The sequence below is a fragment of the Oculina patagonica genome, chromosome 3 (assembly GCF_052425735.1).
Source record: "Oculina patagonica isolate OP01 chromosome 3, crgOcupat, whole genome shotgun sequence".
NCBI lineage: Eukaryota > Metazoa > Cnidaria > Anthozoa > Scleractinia > Oculinidae > Oculina > Oculina patagonica.
The window spans coordinates 9,453,501-9,479,594 of record NC_135760.1 but is presented as its reverse complement, the minus strand read 5'-3'; the positions used below and the strand labels follow the sequence as shown (position 1 = coordinate 9,479,594).

General features: G+C 40.0%; 2 protein-coding genes across 3 annotated transcripts in view; one reads left to right on the top strand and one right to left on the bottom strand.

Annotated features, from left to right (window-relative positions):
* The window catches only part of LOC144646393 (ubiquitin-protein ligase E3B-like), a 195,084-nt gene that overhangs the window by 19,795 nt on the left and 149,195 nt on the right, over positions 1 to 26,094 (top strand). The window contains exons 26-32 of the mRNA XM_078505958.1: positions 26 to 163; positions 620 to 685; positions 927 to 985; positions 1,122 to 1,304; positions 1,752 to 1,863; positions 1,981 to 2,073; positions 2,731 to 3,399. Of these exons, the coding sequence (XP_078362084.1) occupies positions 26 to 163; positions 620 to 685; positions 927 to 985; positions 1,122 to 1,304; positions 1,752 to 1,863; positions 1,981 to 2,073; positions 2,731 to 2,925 (846 nt within the window). The 3' untranslated portion in view covers positions 2,926 to 3,399. The remainder of the gene's footprint in view (positions 1 to 25; positions 164 to 619; positions 686 to 926; positions 986 to 1,121; positions 1,305 to 1,751; positions 1,864 to 1,980; positions 2,074 to 2,730; positions 3,400 to 26,094) is intronic.
* On the bottom strand, positions 4,961 to 25,678 carry LOC144646395 (lethal(3)malignant brain tumor-like protein 4). 2 transcript variants are annotated; one of them, XM_078505960.1, is made up of 18 exons: positions 25,624 to 25,678; positions 21,882 to 22,048; positions 20,518 to 20,841; positions 18,474 to 18,650; positions 16,894 to 17,156; positions 15,410 to 15,548; positions 14,626 to 14,714; positions 13,824 to 14,076; positions 13,137 to 13,219; positions 12,821 to 13,052; positions 12,109 to 12,191; positions 10,995 to 11,220; positions 9,889 to 10,125; positions 9,137 to 9,233; positions 8,661 to 8,843; positions 8,076 to 8,122; positions 6,285 to 6,511; positions 4,961 to 5,436 (listed from the first exon to the last, which is right to left on the bottom strand). In XM_078505960.1, exons 2-18 carry the CDS (start codon positions 22,021 to 22,023, stop codon positions 5,326 to 5,328), a joined length of 2,913 nt encoding a protein of 970 aa, XP_078362086.1. In that variant the 5' UTR covers positions 22,024 to 22,048; positions 25,624 to 25,678; the 3' UTR covers positions 4,961 to 5,325. The 2 variants fall into 2 exon arrangements, with proteins under 2 accessions (XP_078362086.1, XP_078362087.1); XM_078505961.1 differs by lacking the exon at positions 25,624 to 25,678 and adding an exon at positions 24,967 to 25,205.

The window sequence follows — 26,094 nt, the reverse complement described above, 5'->3', positions numbered from 1 at the left end:
TTCTTATTTCGTTCGTTATTTTCAGGGCATGGTTGTAGAAGTACCGTTCGCACCGTTTTTCCTGAATCACGTCCTTGGTCGTCAGCACAGCGGTCTCTACAGCTCAATAGACGAGCTGCCTTCTTTAGATCAGTCACTTTACAAGAGTTTGTGCTTCATCAAGGTAAACGCTTGATTTTCACTTGTAGACTGAAAAGGACAGCAGTTGCCAGGGGAACCCAACAAGAAAATTTTACTATAGGTGTCGGAACACCGTTTTTACGTAATAAGTGTCGTTTTTGTGCGATTCAAAGCATTGTTCTTGAACGCCTAGAAAGGTGTATCTCTTCGGATTCGCTAGCTGAACTTTCAATCTTCAGAAAATTTTAGGGAACGAAGTATAATTACCCGAATTTACGAGCCGCCATTGCCTTCTCGAAAATCGTAGCTGGCCTTTTTTGACTGAAAACGACATTTTTCTCTCTCCGAAAACAACAGACATTGCTTTTTCCATGTCACGAAAGTTTGAGCTGGGAAAAATCCAAACAAACCTTAGGGAGACTGTTGTTTCTTTTTTATTATCTTTTGTGGTTTGTATGTGTATTTAAATGGTAACCGGCTTCTTTCTCTCATCTCTCAGCATTACGACGGTGACATTAGAGATCTGGAACTAACGTTTTCATTCGATGAAGATGTCCTCGGCAAGGTAAGAACTTACTTTTTCTTCTGACCTAAACTAAGTCTCATTCCATCGCAGCCAAATCTGGTCTTCTTGGAGTCTGGGAAGTGCCAATCCCCAGTTTCCCCACTTCCATCATACTTCATTCCCAGACTCCCAATTTGACCCAGGTAAGAGTTGTCTGCGAAGGAGAATGGGGTAATATGTTGAGTATATTACCATGCCGTGTTATTGTCATGTTTGTTAAATTTCTGTCTTATTTGTTTAGGTGGTCACTCATCAACTCATGCCAGGCGGGAGCGTTATTCATGTCAATAACGACAATAAGTGAGTATTATATCATGTTTTGTTTTGTTTATTGAATTTGCTCTTATACTTTACACGCTACGGGAATCGGCTAGTGGAGACATTTCATGTCATTTTACATGACGTGTCACTGACTTGTTTTCATGTCTCTTCACAGGATCAGTTATGTGCATTTAATGGCGCACTACCGAATGTGTGTCCAGATCCGGGAACAGACAGCAGCGTTCATCCGGGGCTTCAAGTCCATCGTGCGTCATGATTGGCTGCAGATGTTTTCCGGTCCCGAGCTTCAGAGACTCATTTCCGGTGACAATGCCCCCATGGATCTCAGCGACTTGAGGTAAAGTAAACCACAACTGTGGTTTATTCCTCGCAAGCTAAGGTCGAGTCGTGCCCAAGCACAATTAGCCCCTCAGCCGGAGCTTTCCCGGGATTCCAGTTATGAAACACCTGAAGTATTGCACAATAACCCTGAGCAGGACTCAAGCCCGGACCTGCTCGATTCCGAGCCCAGCGCTCTAGCCATTTGGCCACCGTGTCTCCCACTTATCCTTCGTGAAGAGAGGCCAAATGAGAGCGAACTTGCCTACCACGGATGTTGTCAGTCACCAGTGGTCGTGTTTGTACTATTGTGTAATAAACCCATCTGGGTCCTACCCAGGTGCAATACCTTTTCCAGTTTCATTGCTAAGGTCTTATGGGTCGCATGGCACGAAAAGGACCGATGATGATGTGTTTCTTTATTACTTTACGAGACTTAACGTTTCATTCTTCTTTCACCCCACAGACGTCACACACGATATTATGGAGGTTACCATGGTAATCATAGAGTAGTTAACTGGCTGTGGGATGTACTGGAAAAGGAGTTCAGTGAAGAAGAGAAATCCAGATTTCTTAAGGTACTGTATGTCATTTGGATATGTCTGACAGCGAGACTAAATCTGCCTTGCCTTGATAAAGTTGTTCATTGTTTCCTCCCCACTCCCCTCATCAGTATGTCTTTGTCCGTGTTTCAGTTTGTAACAAGTTGCTCCAAGCCTCCCCTACTCGGATTTGCACATCTTGAGCCGCCATTTTCAGTGCGCTGCGTGGAATGTAATGATGACGAGGTAAGTGTATGTGAAAGTGCAGGTTTAATACATTTTCAAGTAAACAACTGACAAGAAGAAATAAAGCCATCATCTAAGAGAAAGCCTGAGCAACATGCCCTGGAGGTACATGGGGCGCGCGGGAGGAAGGGAATGCGCCGTTAATATCAATAAGAGAGATGCTCCTTATTTCCTCGCCTCGCGCAACTTTCCCTCGCGTTTTGATTAGAAACGGCGGGTGCTACGCTAGCAACAAAGGGTTACTGACTTGATGAACCAGCAACTTCTAACATGGTTGCCACAGGTCAGGAAATGGTCAGGGAAAAATAAAATTCTTCAAGGTTAGGGAAAAGTCAGGGAGTTTTATTTTGAGTCAGGGAAAATTGGCTTATTAAGGAAAAGTCAGGGGAAATTGAAATTATATCACCGCTGATGTAATACCATTAAAGGTTGGGAGAAATTTTTTTCAGGTCAGTGCGATCTTGGCGATGTTTTTTCTTTTGGAAATGGAATCTGGAGGCTGCAACTATACCTGACATTTTGCATTTTTTGGTCAGGGAAATTTAATCTTTGTCAGGGAATTTTGAAAACTGAGGTCTGTGGCAACCATGTCAAAGCACTATTAAACAGTAACATCCAACGGCTCATTTCCTCTTATCATCTGTTTTCCCGCCACAGGATGAGGGCGACACTGTTGGCAGTGTGTTTCGCGGGTTTTTCAGCATTGGTCGCAGGCGTGATCCAGTCGGTAGACTGCCTACATCGTCCACGTGTTTCAATCTGCTCAAACTTCCAAACTACAGAAAGAAAAGTACGCTTAAAGAGAAGCTCCGCTATGCAATCAACGCTAATGCAGGCTTTGAACTTTCATGAGGCGGTACGGTATGAAAGACAAGCAGTCGCTGGAAAATCTTCGTTGAGGCACCGATAGACTTCCGATTCTCTTTATCCAATCAGAAACAACACGAGCACAACCGAAGTTTGTACGTCATTTTGACGTCAGAAGGATACGTCATGTTACGAAGCAACCCCTCTGGCCAACATTGCGGGCTCACTGGATTCCCCCAAACGAGATTCTAAGCCACTTTATTCCTTCGCAAACGTAACAAACTCGCTATGCTTAATGCAGTAGCTCATAAACAATAAAGCACAGCCTGGTTTATAGTCGTGTTAAGTTCGGGGCAAACGTCGAACTTCTTCCGAGTTTGGCAAAAGTACAATTCTAGTCGATCCTGATTGGTTCGACTCGTGAAAAGATCGACGTTTGCCCCGAACAGGATCTTCGGCGATGATTTATGTCAAATTCGGACGTAAAGAACGTGTTGGTCGATAAAAAAAACTGTCAAAGTTACACAAAAATCGAAATTCTCATGAACTTATTCGCTAAATTTACGTTGAGTCATGAGAAGTTCGACGTTTCACCCGAACCTTTCCAGATATATTGCTATTATAAAATTGAAAAAAAAATACATTTTATTTAAAAAAAATTGTAAATAAATTTTCCACGAAAAGCAATGTAAAAAGTAAAGGTCGATTGAATGAAAAAAGTAGGCGAGTAGCAGGGTTAAAAGGTTTTAAATGATCGTTAACTAAAAATTCTAAGCAAGGCCTTGTCAAGTCACTTTTATTTGTGATAAAATTAATTTTAGAAAAATATATGTACATACTTACTCCAGCTTATTACACTTATTGTTCGCTTTTTGATGGTTGACAAATGTATAGAAACTTTCGCTCAAAATATAAGAATAACCCTAACTACTAGATATAGACAGTATTGGTTACACTTAGGTGACGGTAAATCAAGGTTATGTTAAACATTTTTTTTTCTTTTTAATAGAGCGGTTTTTCAAAACTGTCGAAGGAGATATATTTGTTTTTCTTAATTTTGCTTTCGCCGGGCTCCAAAATTACATACATGTTTTCCCGCGCTTGGCGCAGGTTACATGTTTTCCCGCGCTTGGTGCCCGTTACAAATTTTCCCGCGCTTGGCGCAAGTTACGTATTTTCCCGCGCTTGGCGTTGGTTACGTGTTTTCGCAGGCAACCTACTGGTAACACGATTTTGGCTTGAGTTTTGAATAGTTTGTTTCGCTCTTTGTCTTGTAGCGATAACGAATACTACGATTACTTTAGTTTTAGTTCAACGATACCTGAAAAACCGCTCTAAAACAAACATTTTGGAAAGAATGAAATCTATCGTTGCTCGAGGGAATAAGAATTATATTTGGCAAATTCACTCGAGGAGCATCCGAAGATTGTCCCGATTCTAATCCTCCAATCAGACACAAGCATGAGTCTCTCCGAGCGTTGATACGTCATCATTCCGAAATGACGATGCTCAATTTGTACTTCTAATAAGTAACCTGGTTAATTGCGGTACGATAAACCGCAGGCGTAGTCAAAGTTGAAGAAAGTTTGCGACCGGAAACAATACTTTTTCCCTCGAATAATTTGACGTACATTTAATTTAAATACACGAAAATTACGTAAGGTGAGTGAAATGAGTAATAGGCTACCCAACACTCCCGTGCAAGCTTTTCTCTTTGATATTCATACAACGCAAAAGGTAAGAATATGAACTTCGCCCCATTAAACAGAAATCTTAACTATAATTTACTATTCGGTGTGTTTTAAACTGAAATGTTAATTGTGTGTATCTGAATAATGAGAAACTCAAATGCTAGCGAATGTTACGTAGGAAAAAAACTTGCCTAGCTCATAATTTCAATCTACAAAACCCCAGGAGCAAATATACCTCTGAGGGGACATCGTCAGGTTATGCGTCTCTAGTATAAGCGGGCACGCGGACCCGTCTGACGAGCCTCGTCGCGATCCTGGGCTCGTCTGACGCCTCTGCCCCCCCCCCACGGGACAAAATTTTTGGGAGCTCGTCTAGCGGGTACTCGTTCTAGTTAAAAACGGCCAATGACTTTTGAGGTTCTTCACAGTTTGCGCGTCTGGATTTCACGAAAGCCTTCACTCGCAAAAAAACACATCTTCCTTCTACCTTCTTCTATCCATTTAGCTCGAGTTAAGATGTATCACCAACAAAGTTCGACTCTGTGATCAATCTATCTTCTCTGCCAGCACTAGATTATAATCATACTCGGCGCAAAGTTCTTCGCATTTTGTAAAGGTCTTTTGCAAGCGTAAGTAAAGGAAGTCCATCGTAATCCACATCGTTGTTGGAAATATTGACGACGATTCAATGTATTGAAAAGAGTACTAATAAAGATCCTATAATGGTAGAAAATTGAGAAAATGTTCTAAATCATCAATGCTTTGGAATGGTGTTGAATATTTTAAGCGCTGGCCCAAGCTTGATCTTCAAAATGTTGACAATATCGTTCTGTGTCATCAAAAGGAACGCTTCACCGTCAATTTGCTAAAAGAGAAAAAAAAACCGTACGTTAATCGCTGTCCTGAAAGTCAAACCACGGGCTACAATCCGCGTCAAAATTGCTGCAATAAGTTTCCTCCCCCAGCTTAAGGCGGGGGTTAATGTGAATTTTTGTGAAATTCTAGGAGGTTTAAAGAAAGGAAAGTAGAAAGAAAATTTTGAAACATCACCAGACATAGATTTGTGAAATAAGAGAGAGAGTTTTTGGATTGCTTGAAACGCTAACGAGATATTCGCATTAAACCCACTTAAAACGGTAGAAAAACGGCTTTCACATGAACCCCCACCTCAAATGTGGAAAAAACAACTTGTGACAATGTATACTAGGAGGGGAGGGGAGGGGGGGGGGGGAGGTTTGAGGAGCAGAAAACGCCAAAACGTATCTTAAAGGGACTGTGTCACGGCTGAATTAAGTTTATTTTATTAAGTTTTGCCAAATACTCGCTATGAAAATTAATTTTTGCTAAGAATTACTTTTCTGGATCTAAATGGCAAAACCATAGCTTCATTGCAATCAAATGTGTCTCCCAGGCGTTATAATTTCAAGTTGCAAGCAAACGAGATTTACTTTAAAAAATTTTCAACCGAACAATATTTCAAAAACCCATATCGCAATCCGCTTCAATCTTCGTCACTTTTGGCCATCCGTACCTTCTTTTCTATTTGCTGTGTCACTGAAATGTCCCTTCACTGTTTTTTATGCTTTTTTTTTCATATTTCACTGAATTTGGTGGTCATTTTCCACGCCTAAATTTGGCTAAAATCCGTGATACAGTCCCTTTAAGACTAAGCAATATTGTCCTTCATCGTTTCTGTAAAAGCACTTGACTCACCTGATCTCCGAAAATCTTGGCCTGTTCCGTGCAACCCAAGGAACGCACGTGACTCATGACGTCATCAACAGTCCACTTCATCATTCGCTGTCTTTCACTTGAGGCGACAGAGTCATTCTCTAAGCTGATGGCTGCCTTCAGCTCGCTCAGACCCATCATGGAAAACTGACTTCCTAGCGGCCAGGGAAAGGAGAAGGGCGAGGCGTGCTGAACTGCCTTGTCTGCATCTGTGGAAACAAAAGCCATTGCGTGACGCACACGTTGTATTAACTTGTAACGCAATTTTCATAACGATAGCGTGATGCAGACGCTCTTCCGGCTAACTTGTCATGAAATCTTTCCTATACGTGTCAATCCAAGAGAACAGCTACGATAACGATTTTACCGGTAGACCATTTCCAAGTTGAGCTTTGCCTCTGTTTCAAAACGAGTCCTCGTTCAAAATTTAAATATGAAAATAAGTTGGATTGGCATGAAAATAAACATGCAGGTGGAACAAATTTTTATATGAATGGTTTCGCACGAAGACTCGTTCTGGTACAGAGGCAAAACACAACTTGGAAAAAGCCAATTGCTACCCCTTGGATGGGATGCTAGTCAATCGCAGGGTGCCCCCAGCATTATATCGCTTACACCCATTTATACACCTGGGCCGGGTTGTTCTAAGCACGATTAAGGTGGCCCGCGGCTATTCCGGGTGCGAGGTGCTTTTTTAAATCGTTTTGGGGATGCCGCCGTCTTTGATTGTGTCTTCAATGTGCTCCTCCCTCCGCCCCGCCCGTTCCTCACCTTCCGCTCTCGTCTCCCTCTTCTTTCTGCTTGTCGGTCCTTCTCCCTTCTTGCGTGTCTTTCTCCTCGTCCCCCCCCTTCTCTCATTTCCCTGCCCGTCACTCGCGGCCTGGGGTCGCGCTCATGGAAGACGAGGGTTCTTCACGCACGCGGTGTCAGTCTCACACTGATCGTGTGTCGATTTCTCATAAGAAATCGGTAGTTGTATTCGATGAAATTTTCACTCGCACAACATTTTTTCTGTCACTTAGCTGTTTAACTTTCACATTCATCAATCAAAAAAACCGTTGGTAACACTGCAAAAATACACACATAAATTTTTAGCTAATCTCACTTGCACAATTCCCACGATCGTGCTCTCACTATCGGTCAGCATGAAAAACTACTCGCGAAAATTCACTTTTATTAAAAAAGTAATTAGTGCTTAATTCTCCTGTTTTTTGTTCCAATTTTCTTTTTATTAAACATTTGTTTTTACGCTCAAAATCAAAATCGGTTACGGTCTCCCCAAAATGCGATTTAAAACACCTTCGGAAACCGCGGGCCACCTTAAGCTAATCCAGGATTAGCGCGAATTTTGATTTTAGCTTTACAGCCTTTTAGTGAGATTTTCTGTTTATATTTTCCGCCCTTCAGTTTTGCCGTTAACTAATCCCAAACTCCACAAAACGTAAGCAATAAAAACACTTTTATACAAGAGAAATCGAACTCTTGATTTACATTTAATCCTGGGTTAGTGTTAATCAGCTTTCGAACAACCCGGCCCTGGGTGGAGAGAGACAATATGAGAGTTAAGTGTCTTGTCCAAGAACATAACACAGTGACCCTGGCCAGGGCTGAAGCGCAGGCTTCTCGATATGGAGTTTAGCGCAACGCGTGTCCTACACAAGAACTACACAAGAACTAGAACTGCACACAACTATTTTTATACCTTTTGGAGTACAAACTGAACTAAACTGACGGAATGATTATCATTAGAGTGTGCAAATATAAATGACTTACATCTATATTGACAGCCGTGGTATTTCTCCTCTTTCACAAACCCTTTCCTAGAAAAGAGAAAAATGTTTTAGTTTGCGTTCGAACCAAGTGGCCCATACGGCCGGCGCTAAAACCCAGTTTCAAAACACTAGAAGTATTTCTACCCCACCCCCTCCAGGACGGGATGCTATTCCACCGCAAAGTTACCACCCAGCATTTAATTTGCCACTACCTTTCTGTACACCTGGGTGTAGGGGGGGGGGGGGGGGTGGGGGGGGGGGGGGGGGGGGGGGGGGGGGGGGGGGAGTGTTGGGGGGGGGGGGGGGGGATATTTATATAAAAAATTATAATTTTTTTGAAAAGGGGGGGGGGGGGGAACCCCCCCCCCCCAACCCCCCCGCTCCGCCGTCCCTGTGTAGAGAGGCACTATGAGATTTACTGTCTTGCTCAAGAACATAATGCAGTGCCCCGGCCAAGGCTCGAACCCAGACCGCTCGTTCCGGAGTCCAGCGCCCTATCTATTAGGCCCCGTACCTCCCCGGCTACAATCCAAAGAAAGAAGCTTAGGAGGGTGGGCGGATGGTAAAGATTTACAGTAATACACACCTGGCGGAGCTCCGCGTAGAAATGATACTTCCAGCAGCAGATCCTTTCATGCCAGCACCGACCGACTGAGGACTGATGGCTGTGGGGGAGAGGTGTGGGTTCTTCTTGCTGACTGGAGACTTGTTCGAATGTTTTGGGAAGATCTTGGCTTGGTTTGCTTCGTTGTTAGGGCAGCCTGACAATCTAAGCAATGAAACAACAACGTAATTACGGTTAATCATCATTAGACCAAAACACAGGAGTGCGATTTTCAATTGAGTGTCGTAAAACCAAAGGCAAAGTAAACACTCTAGCCAATCACAAAGGACACAGACAATCCAGTGAAGCAATCAAAACGCGAAGCAAATACACGTGACTGGCGCGAAGCCACAAAAAGTGTGTTACGAAGTCTCGAAGTGGTTTGGGTAAGAAAAGGATAGTTCTTTCACACGCGCTCAGAAGAAGGAGAAGAAACTAAAAATCCAGTTGTAACTTACGTGTAATGTGTCTTCCAGTGCCCAGTGACGTGTCCCAGTCCGTCGCATCCTGGGGTCGGGCACACGCCTTCTACAGTCGGACTTGGAGGAATTTCAGCTAGAAGAAAAATAAAAAGTAAAAGAAGAAGAACTGTTCACGGCTGAGTTGATTTTTTTTTTTTTTTTTTTTTTTTTTTTTTTTTTTTTATTTATTTTTTATTAATTTTTTTTTGCCCCCCCCCCCCAAAAAAAGGGGGAGGGGGAGAGGAGAAAAAAAAAAAAATTTTTTCAAAAAAAAAAAAAACCCAAAAAACTTCAATTTTCCAAAAAAAAGTTCTCGCGAAAATAAGTAACAATAAGGTATTTTATAAAGTTTTCCAATACTCGTTTTAAAACTTTATGTTAGCAAGAAATTCCTTCTATGGATCTAAATGACAAAACCATAGCTTCGTTACAAAACAAAATGTCTCGCGGACGTTGTAATTCAAAGTTACAAACAAACGAGATTATCTTTGACAACTGTTCAGCCCAACAGTTTTCCAAAAACCCATATCGCAATCCGTTTTAATCTTCTTCAATTTTTGTCCATCCGTACCTTCTTTTGTATTTGCTGTGCTATTGAAATGTTCCTTCACTGTTTTAAGAGGTTATTTTTTTATTTCTCTGAATTTAATGGCCATTTTCTTGTGTCAAAATTTGGCTTAAATCCGTGACACAGTTCCTTAAACGCAAAGTAAAACCGACAAACAAAGGTAACACATAGACTGACTTACGTTTGACTTCCTTGACTCCAGTAGTTTTCTGTTTAGAAGCATATGACCAGTCGGATTCCTCTGTCATGGAATTATTGGAGAGTCGATCGACGAGGCAAGAGTCTTTGTTCAGATTCTGCAGTGAGTAAGGACAGCCGAATGTGCTATGATGGGTGGAATACTTAGCACCCTTCACGTGTCCAATGCCCTTACATCCAGGAGTGGGGCAGGCCGCGCTTGAGATCTTTTCACGTGTAGCTGAAAAGAAAAACACAAACTTCTGATTCGTAAGTGCCTACTAAAGAAATTTTAGGACTGTGTAACCTGGGGTTTGTCACGTCTCCTTGGGGTCTGGGGGTCACGTCACGAAACTAAGGTGAAAGGATAGGAGTGAAAGACGTGACAGGTGGCTTTATGGATAACGGTAACGCAACGCGATGCAACGAAACGCATGAAGCACAAACACAGTTCACACCTACAGTTTATATTGTAAACATTTGTCTTATGCCAAGCTAAGTTGTCAGCAACACCATGTTGACGATGGCCCCGAAAGACCGAAATATACGTTTGAATTTTCGAAACGCAGAGTCAGACGAGCAACGAACTTTGTTATTACACGTTATATCGAGGACTTCGTTATATGGGTTCGTTAAATCGAGGTTCCACTGTATTACGAGTAACTGTCAACTCCTATTGTCAATTTTCACTCGTGATTTTGTACAGTTGGGACTTTGAGCGCGATGCTCAACGAGATTGCTGCCATCATTTTGTTTAAAAACGAGAGTTTGAATGCGATGCTCAACGAGTTTGCTTAGCAGAAAATAGGTCTCTGAAGAGTCGCAGTCCCTTGGCCAAGACGAAACACTGCGTCACACTAGCCACGAACTTTGTAATTATCACAAATAACTGTCACTTTCTGTTGTCAATTTTCCGTTGCGTTTATGTTTGAGTTGTACTGGGTAAGCGCCGTTTCCTACTGATATGTTCACTGTGCCCTTATCTACAGGCTACAACGAACCTTCCCGCACTTTGTTTTTCTTTTTTACTAACATCAAGAAGAGGAAAACCATTCCCTCCCTCCCTTCCCACCCAACACAATATAAACACTTTCCTCGGAAGTTACTCACTCAGGGGGGTCTCCAGTGGATGTCCTGTTTTATCGCACCACCCCACCGGGTGTAAGTCACAGGAGTCAGCATCAAACCAGTCATCATAGATGTCATCCCAGCCGTCAAAATGCACCTTGACTCGGTACTCCTCTAATGCCGCTACTCTCGCTGCTCTGACTAGAGAAGGATTCCTTTTGTCTACAGCCTCCAGTCTCTCGCTAGGCTTAAAACTCGGCTTGGGACGCTAGAGACGGAAAGAGGGGAAAAAAGGAAAGGAAATAAGAGAGCTACAAAAGATAGAGAAAGCGAAACACTCAAAAACGAAGAATTATGCGTTGTTTGCTGATGTTCCTTAATATAACTTTGTACAGAGACAATCTTTTCTCCGTATAAATTGCTCAAGACTTCAACTGACTTGCGAAAAAAATTGTTGTGTTTGCCATGCTATTTTTACAGACATTGAATAAGTCCCGAAAGTCCACTTCTCGCTTCTGTCTAAAAACAGCTCTTCTTAGATCCTACTTCGCGGGACATTCACTTCCCGCGATTCCTCGGAGACCCAGGGGCAGTTTGTGGGGGCGACGGGCAGCTTATCGGGACAACGGGATTTTCGGGCGAAAGTTTACAACATAGAGTGTTACGCTCTATGTTGTAAACTTTCTTGCTTCCCGCGTTAAGTCCCGGCTAAACGTTTGAACATGGTTATATAACAATTGTTGATTCAACAATGTTAGAACGTTTAATACTCTTGTTAGATGACGTTTGTTCAACATTTTTTGTTAAATAACTGTAAGATTTTGATCACACATTTTGTCCCACATTCAACAATGTTGAAGCATTTAGCTGGCTTTCCAACAATATTACACGTCAACGAACAATCATATTTATAAAGCATTGTTGAACAAACGTCATCTAACATGGGTGCTAAGAGCTCTAACAATGTTGAATCAGCAAATGATATGCAACATGTTAGAACGTTTAGCCCCGGCTTTATACTTGGAAATTTGAGAACGAGCACTTCACCGTTGTCATGTTCGTTCCCAGACTCCCAAACATGATCGAGACTACAGTTGGCCGAGAAAGAGGTTAAAATACATCCTTGCATCGTTGTCTAATAAAAATGTTAGCTGACCTTTTTAAATAGATCCGGAGATGCAGCCACAGTGCCAGTGTCCCTCAGGTACTGCTCCCACTGAAATGTGTACACTTCGTCATCTAACATAGGAAAGAACGATCAATAACCACTGAGCCATAACTTAAATGGTTTTATTCACAAGAATGGTTTAAATCTAATTCCTCATACAATATCAGAATATTGTTAGGCACTGGGAGACAGGCTATGAGAATAAAGAAAACCATCAATAATGAGATATTGTCTTCATTTAGCACAGAATCCTCCGCACAAGCCTTGAAAGAAAAATGACAATCAGTAAGCAAAACTTGTATTGAACGTTTGACTGTAAGGGATCAATGGCAACCCAGTCTTTCACAGGTAGAGATTTGTGATCTCTACCCTTGGGGGAGGGGGGCGCTTCCATATGAAAGGGACGGAGATGAATCTGAGAGTGGCTCAAGCTTTTTAGACACCGAAAAGTCCGTTCAAACAGACGATATTTGTCGTGCAGTATAAATGCAATTTGAGCGTCAACGTTGCAACCAGAATTGAAACTTCATAATCGCGCGTCTGTAAATATGACATACTTTGATGGAACATAGAATCAGTCCACAAAGCTTGTCTTCCAACAAACGGAACGATAGGTGCAAGCGTTGAGAAAAAATAATCGACGCCACCTGCTTAATTACCTTCTATAAAGACACGGGTACCAGACCTGCACGCAACTTACCATTTGGCGGGTTGAGCTTCTTGCCATTTTCCGCACACCACCCCACTGGGTGGATGTATGGGCAATCATCCTGACACCAGTAGTCATAGGAGTCGTCCCACTCGTCGAAGTGCACCAAGAAATAGTTGCCAATCACGTTTGTTACCGTGGCAACACAGATCAGATCCGGGTTCTTGCGATCCACAGCTTCTAGCTTCATGCCGATTTTAAACCCGTGTAACGTCGGTTGAACCTGTGATATACGTAAAAAGGGATTGATTAGCAAAGTCTTTAAAAAAAACTAACCATAGAATTTGCCAGTTTTTGCTTCACTTACTTCTCTGAAAAGATGTTCTGGGGCCGCCTTGGCGCCGCATTTCTTCAAATACTTTTCCCAGTTGAACTCGTGCTTTGTAAAACCTTTAGTGGAGAAATAAAACAAAGAGAATTACAACGATTATTTCATGCTCAACCCAATTTCGCCTTCTCACTGATCACAGCAAGTAAAACATTAAAAGATCGTAGACTGAGGTCTTGGATTTCGTCTGTCTTACAAAAACTCATGTTACACCTTTTCCCCCCTTTTTGTAACGGCCTTTGCACAAGTGACTCGGCTGTTTGGGCGGATTCAGGTGGGAAACTTTTAGATGATTTAATCGGAGAAGGTTCTGTTGTTGCATCGTCCGCTTTTCGCGGTCGAAAGACACTTGGGTGAATTTTTCTCCCCCTTGGAGAGGTAAAATTGGAGGAGCTTAAAACTGTCGGTGGAAAAATGTTCGGGTTTCAAAGGGACTGCCAAAGACTGGCGGTTTTGTTGGGGTTTAAAGCGCACACAAGCAAGAACACTTCTAGTCTAAATATCCTTCTCCTCAAGCCACTCGCGGCTTCACCGCTTGCTTGTGTAAAAAACCCCCCAAAGCACTTTAATTAAACCCCAACAAAACCGCCAGCTACGCAGGCTAGTTTCAAGGGGACTGCCGAAGACTGCGCGGGTTTGTTCCCAAGACTAACTAAAAGAACTTACTTCTTGGCGGATGTAAAACTTGGCCGTATTTCTCGCACCAGTGCATGGGGAAGATGAAGGGTGAATCCACATTTGTCCAGAAGTCGTAACTCTCAGACCAACCATCAAAGTGAAGCCTGAGGCGGGCTCCTTTCACCTTGACTATCGTACATACACAGATATAGGAGGGGTGCTTAGGATCAATGCACTCCAGTTTGTAATCCTTCTTGAACGAGTGATTTGGCTTCGGAAATACATCCAGCGACGGGTTCTCCTGAAGGAACAAAAAGTAACAACAATTGAGACAGTTGGTCAATTTGGCCTTTTTTTTTCCTGATGATTTTTTTTCCTGATGGTTCAAAATGGTAGAAAAATGAACTCCGAGCGAGGAAATGGCATTTTCTTTTTGCGTGGGCATCCATTGCCCCGCCTTGCTTTTTTATATTTTTATTTTCGCTCGATAATTTGTAAGGGCTGTTTGCCGAGTCTAACAATAAATATCTTAAGGGGAATACCACTAGGTAGATTAGTTTACCAACTCTTTGCAGAAGGAAAACCAAGCTCAGTCGGAGAGGAATAAAGATCCGAAACGAGAGAGGGAAGGAAACCTAGTCTAAACCTTAAACAGGGAGAAAGGCTCGGCCATACGATACTTCTAACAAAATGAGGCAAATTTAAAATTTAAAAAACTTTTAAAACAAAATTGGCATTAGTACTTTTAGTCTCCTGGTATTTAGAATGAAGAAAACACACGCGTTAGAAAGCTAAATCGAGAAAAAAGCTTTTTTTTATTGCAGTTTGAACAGTAACTATTGCTACAAACCTGTTTGAATACAATATTAGGGACTGCTTTAGCACCACAAGCCGCAAGGTATTCCGACCATACGAACGGTTTTGTGGAGTCATAAGGAACTGCAAAATAAAACAAACACTGAAGAGTTAGAACCTTAGTTGTAGCTCTGGTTATAGTATGGTACGAGATTTGTGTCGAGCGATAGAAAAGCTGGGATAACGCTTGATTCCTCAGCAAAAGGTGGAGGAGGGGAGAAAAATACTAATAAATGTTCCTGATGGGGAGCCTGAATTTCATACGTCTTCCTCTGGTCGCGCGCTCCCCAGAAGACGGCATTTGTGGTTACTTGGTTCAGACGTCTCTTCTCGAGAGCGCGCGATGAAGGCGTAAGCTGGCGCCGAAATTCAGTCTGCCTGATGGGTGCCTAATAACAAATCAAATGACATTTTCTGAAATTTCATCCTGACAGCTAGCTTAGCGTGAGCGTAGACTCAGTAATGGAGAATATTTACGAAAACAAGCAGCTGTGCACTTCAAAATAAGACAACAGGATTTTTTTCTCCTTGTCTTCACAACAGCCGAGTAACGATGAAGCCTAAACGAATGTAAACCAAGTGATTTGGGGGATTGCTTAAGCACCCTAAAAAGCCAACACGTCTTTTAAGACGTGTTGGCTTTTTAAAATTCTAATTCGATCAGGAATCCGAGGGCCACAGGTTTGTCAGTCACAAGACTGTTATGTGCAACCCTCGCAAAACAAAGTCGATTTATTTATTTATTTGATTTATCATTTGGATAACTTCGCGCTATTTACCGTCTTCTCCGTTCATCAGGTTGGAGGGTTCCATAGAGATTTGCTGCTTGGCTGCCTTGATTTTGTGTTTTTCTCCTTTGCCTTTGAGTTTAAACTTGCCCATGAGTGGAGCAGCATCTTGGACAGGTGCCGCGGTATCCTGAAACAGGAAGCATCGTGTCAGTGAAGACAAAATAAAGACATTTACATTGCTTTTAGTTTTCCTCATTGAAATTTGAACTGGCACAGAGTAGTCGAACTTGAAATTGACTGATATATCTTGCGAATACAGCCGCCTTTCAAAACGCCAAACCAGCCCCCACTCGCAGACTAAGACTGTTGTTGTTGTCCTATCTAAATCCGCTTAAAAAAGAAATCAATTTTTGCCGGCTAAGAAACACAGGCGCAAAAGAGCAGCCGGCGAGCCGGTGCCAAAGCGGATTTACAACACCCAGCAATTTGGAGCCTAGCCTCCTTCGCAGACGTTCATTGGGGGAGAAACGCGTGACGAGCCCAAAAAACATCTGCGAAGGAGGCTTTTGGAGCTCCTAAGGTGTCCAAATTCGCTAAAGGGTATGGACTGGGAAGGGTACAAATTCGCTAGGACGCACGGCAGAACGAGCCAAGAGGAAAACCTTTATACCACCTAAACCGCCACGCATTTTTTAACCTTCTCATTAGCTCTTCTTAAAAATCAACTCAACACAAGAACCGCTGCCATGACCTGCACTAAAGGCAGGATTTCACCTGAAGGTCGTTTTTTTCACCGCTTTAATTTTTAACATGGGTTAAACGGAAATATCTCGTTCGCATTTCAAGAAATCCAAAAACGCTTTCATTATCCCATATAAAAAAAAAAAAAAAAACAAAAAATCTTTTTTTTTTTTAATTTTTTCTATACAACTTATTCAATTACATTTCTATGTTTATCGGTGTTTTGAAAATGTTTGGGTTATTTTGGTGGATGTTGGGAGAAGACAGTTTTTCTCAAAAGATTAGTAAATTTCAGAGAAATAAGAAATATTGAAGATTTTAAAATAAGAAATTTATAGTTAAAAATAGGTAGACGGACAACAGACAGTCCCCTGATAACCTGGGCCGGGTTGTTCGAAAGACGATTAACGCTAACCCAGGATTAAAAGATGATCAAGATTTTAATTTCTCTTGTTTTAAAGGGTTCATCAAAGCTAATATTTTGTTAAGTTTAAGATTGGTCCATGTCAAAACTGTGGGACAGAAAATATTAACAGAAAACCTCAACGAAATTATATAAAATTGAAATCAAATTTCACGCTAATCCTGGCTTAGCTTAATCATGCTTTGAACAACCGGGCCCCCTGGAGAGCTTTTGCGTGGGGGTCAACTGTCTGGTGGTGTTCCAATTTTTTTTATTTTTTAAACACCTTAAAATTTCATTCAAATTCAGGTATAACCTCCCTCAAAAAAATGACTTCACTTTCTGTATATGTAGCTTGCAGGAAGATGGTTTTAAGATTGCTACTTACACTAGCTGTGCCAGCTGGTTTTTCCGCCATTCCGATCTTCTTTCCTTTGCCCTTCTTTTTCTTTTTCACGATCTTGCCGTCAGCAGTCTTGACCTTGCGCACAAACTCCCTGCCCTTGTTTCGTCTTCCCGTGTAGACTCCCACACAAGACAGGCCACAAAACCTCCCGGATGCAGAAAAATCTCGTCGCAGCCCGTACTTTCCACACACTTCACAACACAGCACATCACCAGGGGGTCCCTTTGCCGCTTTCTTGGGGGTACCTGTGAGAAAAGTCATTGGACATATCGTAAAATTCCAGTTATAAGCCCCGGGTTTTTACAACTTTATAAGGGGTTTTGGATGGGCTAATAAACAGAGGGGCGTATATCCAGGGGGGCTTATAAGTGCATATTTCGAAACGAGCCACAGCAATGTTGATCGAAATACGTTTTAAACATAAAAAATTCATAATAAAGCAACATTTAGCCCTGTTCTGTACTTCAGTATTATCATCCAGCAGAGTGGGGCTTATATCCGGGGGGGGGGGGGGCTTATAACCTGATGTATTTTATTGTTTACAAGAAGATGGGCCTATAACCAGGGGGGCTTTAATATAACCAGAATGTTATGGTATAAAAGCTATACTGGTGTTTCCAAACAGTAATGCATCTCTCAGATGTGCAGTTCCTAACAAAGAAAGTTGAAACTTTAATTCAATTAACCATTGTTTTTGTTTGCACTGGTGAAGCATTGTTCCACACCCAAAAGCATGTAGTAACTAGATAATTCCTGACATAACCTTTCAAACATATTTACTCAGCCATTTTTAGCCCACCCAGCAAGTTTTTGTTTTGGTTTTGAAAAATCCAGCTGATTTTGTTAATTTAGTCTAGCACTTCCAAGAATATTCCCAAATAATTTATCCTTGTTGACAGAGTGGCAGTGAGATTATTGCAATCATCAACTAGCCGATGTTGCCTTTGTGTACTTTTTACCATCATTATTCAGTCTCGGAAATTAAGGCAGAGTAAAATCTTACAGTTTCAGCTTGGAACTGCACTTGAGAGATAATTGTTATTGTAATTTATTTACCCACTAAGCACAGAAGAGCTCTCAGGAGCTCATTAAGTCGTATATGTGCATGGAAAACCAAATTGGAATTTGGAGTGTTGGCTTTTGTGGAGGGAGTAAAACTGGAGAACCTGGAGAAAAAAACCTCAGAGCAAGGACAAGAATAACCACAACAACTTGACCCACATATGGCACCACGCTGGAATCAAACCCGGGCCACATTGGTGGGAGGTGAACGCTCTCACCACTGTGCCATCCCTGCTCCCCATATGATATCATCATGATACCTCCCTATGATATTGTAAATGCTGATGTAGTCACCCTGTTGAAATAAAGGCTTACTACTATATGAATATATCCCCACTGACTGTCATACATTTTTTTATTGTAACTTGGGATAATTTGGTAGAACATATGAAGACAATATGAAGTTGATTATTTTTTTAATTCTCGCCACCTCTCTGCTTGATAATGTAAAAACTTTGTAAGAAGAAATTACACATTGGTCGGCATGTCTCAGGTTGTACCTTTTGACTCCTTTTTGTCCCCTGCAGTCCCTTCCTTTGCTGTCTCATTAGTCTCCTCGCTGGTCGACTTGCGATGTTCTGTTGGAGTACTCCACTGTATCTCACCTTTGTCTGTTTCCACTGTACTAATTATTTCTAGAGTCCCAAACTCTGTCAGCTTGAACTTCAAATTGCTTCCTGTGAAAAAAGAAAGAAAAAAGATAATTATAAGATTAAGGCTGATGATGATGCTTGAAACATTGAAACATCTTCTGAAAACTGAAGAGCGTTGTTTTGTTTTAAAAAATTAAAACACAATAATAATAAATAGATTGTGGGACCTAATAGTCAGCAGCAACACCTCATTCACTAATTATAGCTAGATGGTTATTAATAATGGCTGAGGCAAGGGGAAAGGGGGTGGAGTTGTGGTGGCATAATCATCAAAACAAGGACAGGAGGCATAAATGTAGCACTGAATTAGCCTCGCCTCCCCCCCCCCCCCCCCCACCACCTCCACAACCCAAGATAGCATAACCTCCAAAATTTACCTCTCTTTTACACCCCAAGATACCATTTAGAAAGTCATGTCGACACACCCCAAAAACAAAAATTGCCACTGATTGAAAAAAATAACTTAACAAAATTGACAATTCCAAGTCATAACATTCCCTAGTATGACACTGAAGTGCAGTCACTTTGTTTATATTTGAGTGTTCAACCGCCTGCATGGGGTCAGTGGTAGCTATTGCAGAAACAGACTGAACAACAGTCGGCCACTCATATCAAAATATATAAAGATCTGTGTATCTAAAAGAACCATGTTTTAGTTATTTTGGTAATAATAAAATGTGTACGACTTTTTTCAGTCAATGAAATAAAAAAAATAAAATTCTATAATTAATTAATTATAAAAATCAAACCCAGACAATTTATGGGTCTGATTTTAATAGCCAGAAAAACTCAAAATTTCCTTAAGGTAAATTATTCACGAATTATTTTTAGAAATGAGTTTGGTTTAATAACAAAATTTTATACTGATGTTATACCAGGTCAGGAACTCTAGCTATAAAAAACTGAACCAATTCACTAAATAAAATTAAGCACTGTACTGAAATTAATCCTATATTGCATTCCATGTGCATGCATGAACATATTGATAATCTGACAAGTGACCTAAGCATGTCATGAATTTGGACCAAATTCCAAATAGAGAGCAATAATTATGAATGATAAAAAATATAATTGGTAAATAAAACATTTTGTTAAAATTTGTAAAATCACCATGTTGTTTTGTGTCAACTTACTCCCATCATGAATGAAGACTGCATGTAGATACACCATGCATCTGATGGCCAACATAACATTATATTTCTGTGCATGCAACAGCAACTGAATATACAGTTCTAAATACCAAACTTTGGAAAAATGTGTTATTTATAGCTCTTCCACAAAAAAACTTCCGCAAATTTTGTTTAGCATCGTTTTCAGGTAAGTCAGATGCCAGTATTTCAGATGAAATATAAAATTCTTCCCTAAATTATTTGGTTCTTCTGTACTGAAATCCTGATTTCTCGAAACCTTGTTTTCTCAAGGCTCCAGATAACTCAAACTAAAAGTCCTTCCCCTTGATGTCCTGCTCTCAGTTGAACGTTTCAATTTTACTCCCAATTTCTCGAGCTCTCTGATTTCTCAAACCAATTTCCATTCCCTTGGTGGTTCAAAAAATTCAGGGATTCCACTGTATTTTGATTTGACTCATACAAAGTCTGTGTGACAAATTTTGCACATTGCTCCCTTTGGAAAATGGTAAAAAAACTGCTTTTCCAGTCAGATAACATTTGGCTCAAGCAGACAAAATCTCATTGATACAATATAATGTGTTAATTGCTCTAGAAAATGTCCACACCCCTCCCACAGAACATTTTTTGGTTTGAATCCCCCCACCGGCCTCTGGAAATTCAAGTTAAGCCGCATACGTTTCTTTTAAAATTTTGGCTTTAGAGACCCTGTATCTCCTTGGAATCTCCAATGACCTTTAATAGGGTAGGAACTACAAAATCACCTGGGAGAGTAGCAATCCCATCTTTCCAATCCAAAGCTGCAAAAGGATCATCTTCCTCAAAAGTTGGTTTCTTCTCTTTCTTTACAACAGGCAAATCTTTTGAATCAACAGAAGCACTCTTGCTGTCCTGGATATTGTTATTTTGATGAACTTCTCCATTGATCACACTATTTTTTCCTTCTGATTTAATCACAGGTTCTTTGATTTGATTGCTGATCTTTTCACTGGATATTGTTGTACTGTCCTTGCCGAGTTCAGCTTGATCTTGATTGGTAGCTGTCATTTGTCCTGCTACATCAGCAGGTTTTGAATTTTCATTTTTAACTGTAAAACATAAAATTTTTTTATTAAACAATACAACATTTCCTAGTCTTTCCTGTCTCCAAAACATTTACCTTACACGTTTCCTGAGGCTCTCTTTTATTCTAAATTATTTCACTGCTTTTATTAGTTTAACTGCAATTATTAATTAATAGTGTTCTAGTTCAGTTACATCAGATGTTACAGTGTACTTAAAGGTACAAAAAAAATATTGTTTTCAGCAGAATGTCTACTAATCTACAAACAATAAATTAAAAATAAAAAATTATTTATTATAAATTGAGAATTTTGAATGAAAAAAAAGTACAATTATAATAAATGCATATCAAACAGGAATGTAAGCAGATCTAGAAAACAGTACTTTGGCATCATGATCTCGACTGATCATTGTACATGTATAATGCTGCTATATGGCATGATTGAGCCACAATTATTTTGTGGTAACCATGACTGATAACTGAGTCATTAATAGCCAATGATCAGAAAAGAGAGTGACTACAATATAATGGACAACAGTTACAACTTGTAGTAAAAGCCCGGGCCAAACGAGGGTTAGAGTTGATAGGAGTTGACTCTCGTAAGAATTTTTTGTCAATTCTTTTCGACGATCTTTAACGCAGGCCAAACAAGAAAAAACTCTCATTGACTCTCATGAAATAATTGAGCATGTTCAAAGTCAACAAGAGCGCATGAGAGTTTATGAGAGTGCATGAGAGTTTCAGGCCAAATGAGAGCGAAAGTTAATTTGAACTCTCATCAACTCACATCATCATTTGGCCCGGGCAATTAATGTAAATGCCAGTTAACTGGAATTTACATTTTCCACTGAAGAAGGGGAGTAACCCCAAAACATCTGGAAATATTTTTCTATCTCTGGTGCATTTTACATTTAACATTTTAAATTATTGTTTGCATTCATGACTGCATGCGACCTTGCAAGGGCTATTCAACTACCCAACCCAGCACTTGGGGGACACAAACATCAACCCTGAGCCCTCTAATATTAATGTAAATGTAATGCAATGTAATGTATAATTTAATACCTTCAGGGCTTTTGGAAGGCATCTGAGTTTGAAAGTCCATTGGCTGGTCTGCATCCACATTTTCGAGTCTTTGTTTCTTGGCTTGCGGCTCAAAGTTTTCGCTCATTACACTGGCAATCGCAACAGATTCCTGTCCATTCATTGCTAATATGCCAAATGAGTCCTTTCTGAAAACAGTGAGAAGTTAATTCTTATAAGCTTGAGGCAAAAAAGGCATAAGAACTGGAAAATTAAAGCGGTGGTTAAATGTTATCCATATTCTATGTTTATTCAGTGATAGATAGTAATAGACAAGAAGGAGGTCTCAGGTCAAAAACACAACAATTTACATGTACAAGACAACTTCTGAAGATTTAACAAGGGTCATATCTTTTGACGTTCCAGTTTCTGTTATGAGCAACTTGATTGCCGTTAATTAGAACTTATCTGGTATGCTGGACAGGTTTATTACAATAAAATAAGAGCAAGTTAAAGTTCTAAAAAAAATTTTGGGAGTACTATGAAACAGGTAATTGACCAAGAGACATGCATGATCATTAGAGCTTGCTACCTGAGCCACTTGATCCAGAGTACAACTAAAATTCACTTATTAATAGTGATTATAAATGAGCTACAGCTCAAACACAAGTAGAGTTGATCTTCTATTTTATTTTTTAACCCTTTAACACAGTGACACTTAAAATACTCTAAATGCTTGAATCACAGAAATTCTTAAAGTAAAAGCAAGCTCGACAGAAAGCCAACAGCTGACAAAATGATAGAAAAGAGGAAAAAGGAAGAGGGAAAAAATAAAACAGAAAGTCAAAAGAGATAGGTCATTTTCTTGTCCAAAATCTATCTCAAAATTTTGATTTGTGTGTGTACCCAAGATAAAATGTGAAAAACAATGCTTTTTAACTGGCAAACAAGGAATGTTTTCATGTTGGGAATGACATTTTTGAGCAGTGTGGATCCGATGTTAAGTTCATAGCTGACCTAAAAAATTCAAACATGTTTAAAAAAGGGGTTTTTTTTAAAAAAAAAAACTCTAGAATTAATGGAAGTTAATATGAAAAGCATCTTTACATTTAAGCCTCATGCAAACACCTGGCGAACCACAATTTTGACAATTCATGCACCTTAGTATGTAAAATTACCCAGCAGCTGAAAAGGGAAAAGTTATGAGCACCAACGCTCACCAGTACAGCTCAAAATAACAAATTTAGCCCCGTCCCTTATGAATTACAGTACTTCAATATACTTTTTCTATAAGGTGAAATATATCACACATTTATTTGAAAGATCTAGCCATACCTAACAGTACTTATAAGCTTCATCCTTATTATATTCTAATTTGTTCATGAAAAGATGTTATTCTTTTCATACAGAGCGGCAGTATGCCAAATTCACTGTTAATAAATAACTTAATTAATACATTAGCATTTGAATGGAGACCTCAACTATTTATTTATTATTTTTCTTGGGGTAATCACTCATAATTCAAGCCAAAACACTTTTTGAGACCCAAAAGCATTTTTTAAAGTAAGAATCGCTGTCAACAAAAGTTGATGAGAACAAAATTAAGAGAAAAATATTTACGAATCAAACTCTGCTGTTGTAACTAATATATGCATTAGGCTTTGTTTGGTAAGTCTTGCCAAAGTGCTTAAAAAAATAATGTGAATTTTAAATTTGTATTTTTTTTTGAATGAATATCATTTTGGGTATATGTACCTTCTCCCCTGTTTGCAGTAGTTATTTGGAATTCTTACTAAACTGGGTAAACATGTAGCTGTTGGATCAAACAGTTTATTGTAGACATCATTGTAAAGATCCATTTCCATACCAGGTGCTAAGAAGCTTTTGTTAAACTCTCACGTGACATTTTGGCATGTGTGCACTTCATGTTTTAATGAAAAAAAAAAAAGAATAAAACAGTCTTATTTCCATAGTAAGCTCTTGGAACTTAAAAGACTAAAAAATATTGTTAAAACAATACTTTTCTAGTTAGAAACCTACGTTTGAAACACTTTTTCCTTGTATTTGATCTCTTTTTTTGACGCGCTTGCAAAATAAAGAAAAACTTAGAGTATAAAAACACCGAAAAAAATATAACACTTCTACATGGAAAACAGCCGTTTAGTCGTCGAGACTCCAAAGTTGCATTTGATATCCCTGGTTTTAAGAGATCTAAACAGCGATTAAAATTCCAAAATAGATTTATATTTGTCAGCATTTCAAGGCACGAGGTTTTTTGAGTGCCGTGTCATGAAACATGCGGTCGCGGCTACAAACGAGTATAAACAAATCGCGCAGCGACAATGCCGTTAAAAAACAAGTCTTTCGCAGAACAAATGACTCTTCGTAGACAAATAATTAATTTGGTGTGAAAAGATCACCCCGGCAGCCAGGGAAACTCCAAAAACATTTCTTTATTGCTTTTTTTCTTCTTTTCTGAATCATGAAAAAATTAAAGTGTTGCGTGAAATGTGCGTCAGTCGTTATTCGCTCGAGGGCAGAATCGATGAATTTAGAACAGGCAAGTTTGGGATTTTGAGATAACACTAGGAAACACTACCATGCTTCGAATGTTTGCGAACAAAACGAACCACTACTTTCCAAAAGATTCCAAAACATCGGCAATTTTCTCCCGGAACACAGCAATTCGCATTTTGACAAATCTTTTTTCGCATCCGACACGGCTGGAAGCGAAAACAAGCCGGCCACCCGGAGAAGAAAGGAAAAGTTTTAATAAACGAAAACGACCTTTATAGCGCCTCTGCTACGAGAAGTTCCAGTAAACTAAGTACATCGACACTCGAAAATCCCATTTAAAAATGGAAAACTGTAGTTGGATAAAATCGCCTGAAAATCCGCCGGACAAAAGCGGATAAAATTGTCATTCAATGTAGGGAAATCAATTTAGACTCTATTTTCGTAACAACCCGCGCACGGTACCAAAAAGCGCCTAGCGCTTACGCTAATTCGGACAAGAATCTTGATAGTTTTCGAGATTATTTCATTGATTAAGGAAAGAACAATTCTTTAAATGTGAAGAATTGTCATTTCCGCGTAAACTGAAAGCGCGTTGCGTTAACAAGCTTACCGTAAACTTGAAGTTTTATCAGCGAATGTCAGCCTCCACGCTTGAACTGTTTTCGGGTGTTTGAATATTCAATAACCTTTTAGTTTCAGACGGGTTTCTCACTCGAAACACTCTTTCTCAGTGTTTTGTTCGAATAGAACACTTTCAAAACTAAAAGGTAAACTCTTCGCCGATTAGGAATTGGGCTTTTTGGGGCTTTTGGCGTGTAATTCACGGCGACAAAAACTGAAACCGTAGTCTTGCCGTGTGTGAAATGCTTGACCTCGCTTCCATGTGAATTCTTGTTTTGTAGGCTTCCTTGTAGCACATTTGGTTTGCATCAAGTTTTAAGCGCACAATTTCGCTCTTTTCCGTTCGAAAATAAACTTTTACGATAGTGAAAAGCCTAGAGAATTCATTCCTGTAGTTTTTGAAAAGATGTGGAATCGAACAAGGCCGTTTTAACAGGATTAACATGTGACACCCTTAAAACCAGTCAAGGTTTTCCATGAGAAGAGTTACAACATAAAACTTACTTTTAAAATCAGTTAAAACCCCCGAAAAGACCGCAAAATTCGTTTGAAAACGAAAGAAAAATCCTTTAGCTTACTACCTGGGTGTTTTTCACCGCTTTTTAAGAGCAAAAACAGGCAATAAAGAACAGCTTTTAAACCTTACCACTTGGTCAGACTGATCTCCCTGCAGAAATGAATTGACGGTGAACAATAGGATCTCTCGCCTTTCGTCAGAGCTGTCAATCAAATGCCAGTGAACAATCATAACACGTGATTGAGGCTTTTATTATGCAAAACCACCGGAACTTTTAGCGATGCCAGAATTTTCAATATCGAGCGAAAACGGAGAAAAAGAATTCTTTTTGACGAATCAGGAATGCAAACAAAACACGATCCTGTTTAGCATGTGCCCTGTGAACTATACGCAGTGAATGATTGTGCGATTTATTCATTTGAGATGTTTATTTTAGCATTCTAAAAGTATGCAAGTCGAAGACACCCTTCAATTACTACGTTTACGTCACAAAGAACAAATAATGGTTTTGATTAGAATAGACAACTACAGTATTTTTACAATGAAAACACGTTCTGTTTCGCTCTGAAGAACGTTACAAGCCTTCATATTGAGCAAACA

Excerpts from the sequence above, each read along its gene's own strand:
- LOC144646395 (XM_078505960.1), bottom strand. The coding sequence starts at position 22,023 with ATGAATGGACAGGAATCTGTTGCGATTGCCAGTGTAATGAGCGAAAAC. Across the intron at positions 18,651-20,517 it reads TGGGATTGCTACTCTCCCAG|GAAGCAATTTGAAGTTCAAG; the intron begins GTGATTTTGTAG and ends CTTTTTTCACAG. Across the intron at positions 17,157-18,473 it reads GGACAAAAAGGAGTCAAAAG|GTACCCCCAAGAAAGCGGCA; the intron begins GTACAACCTGAG and ends CTTTTCTCACAG.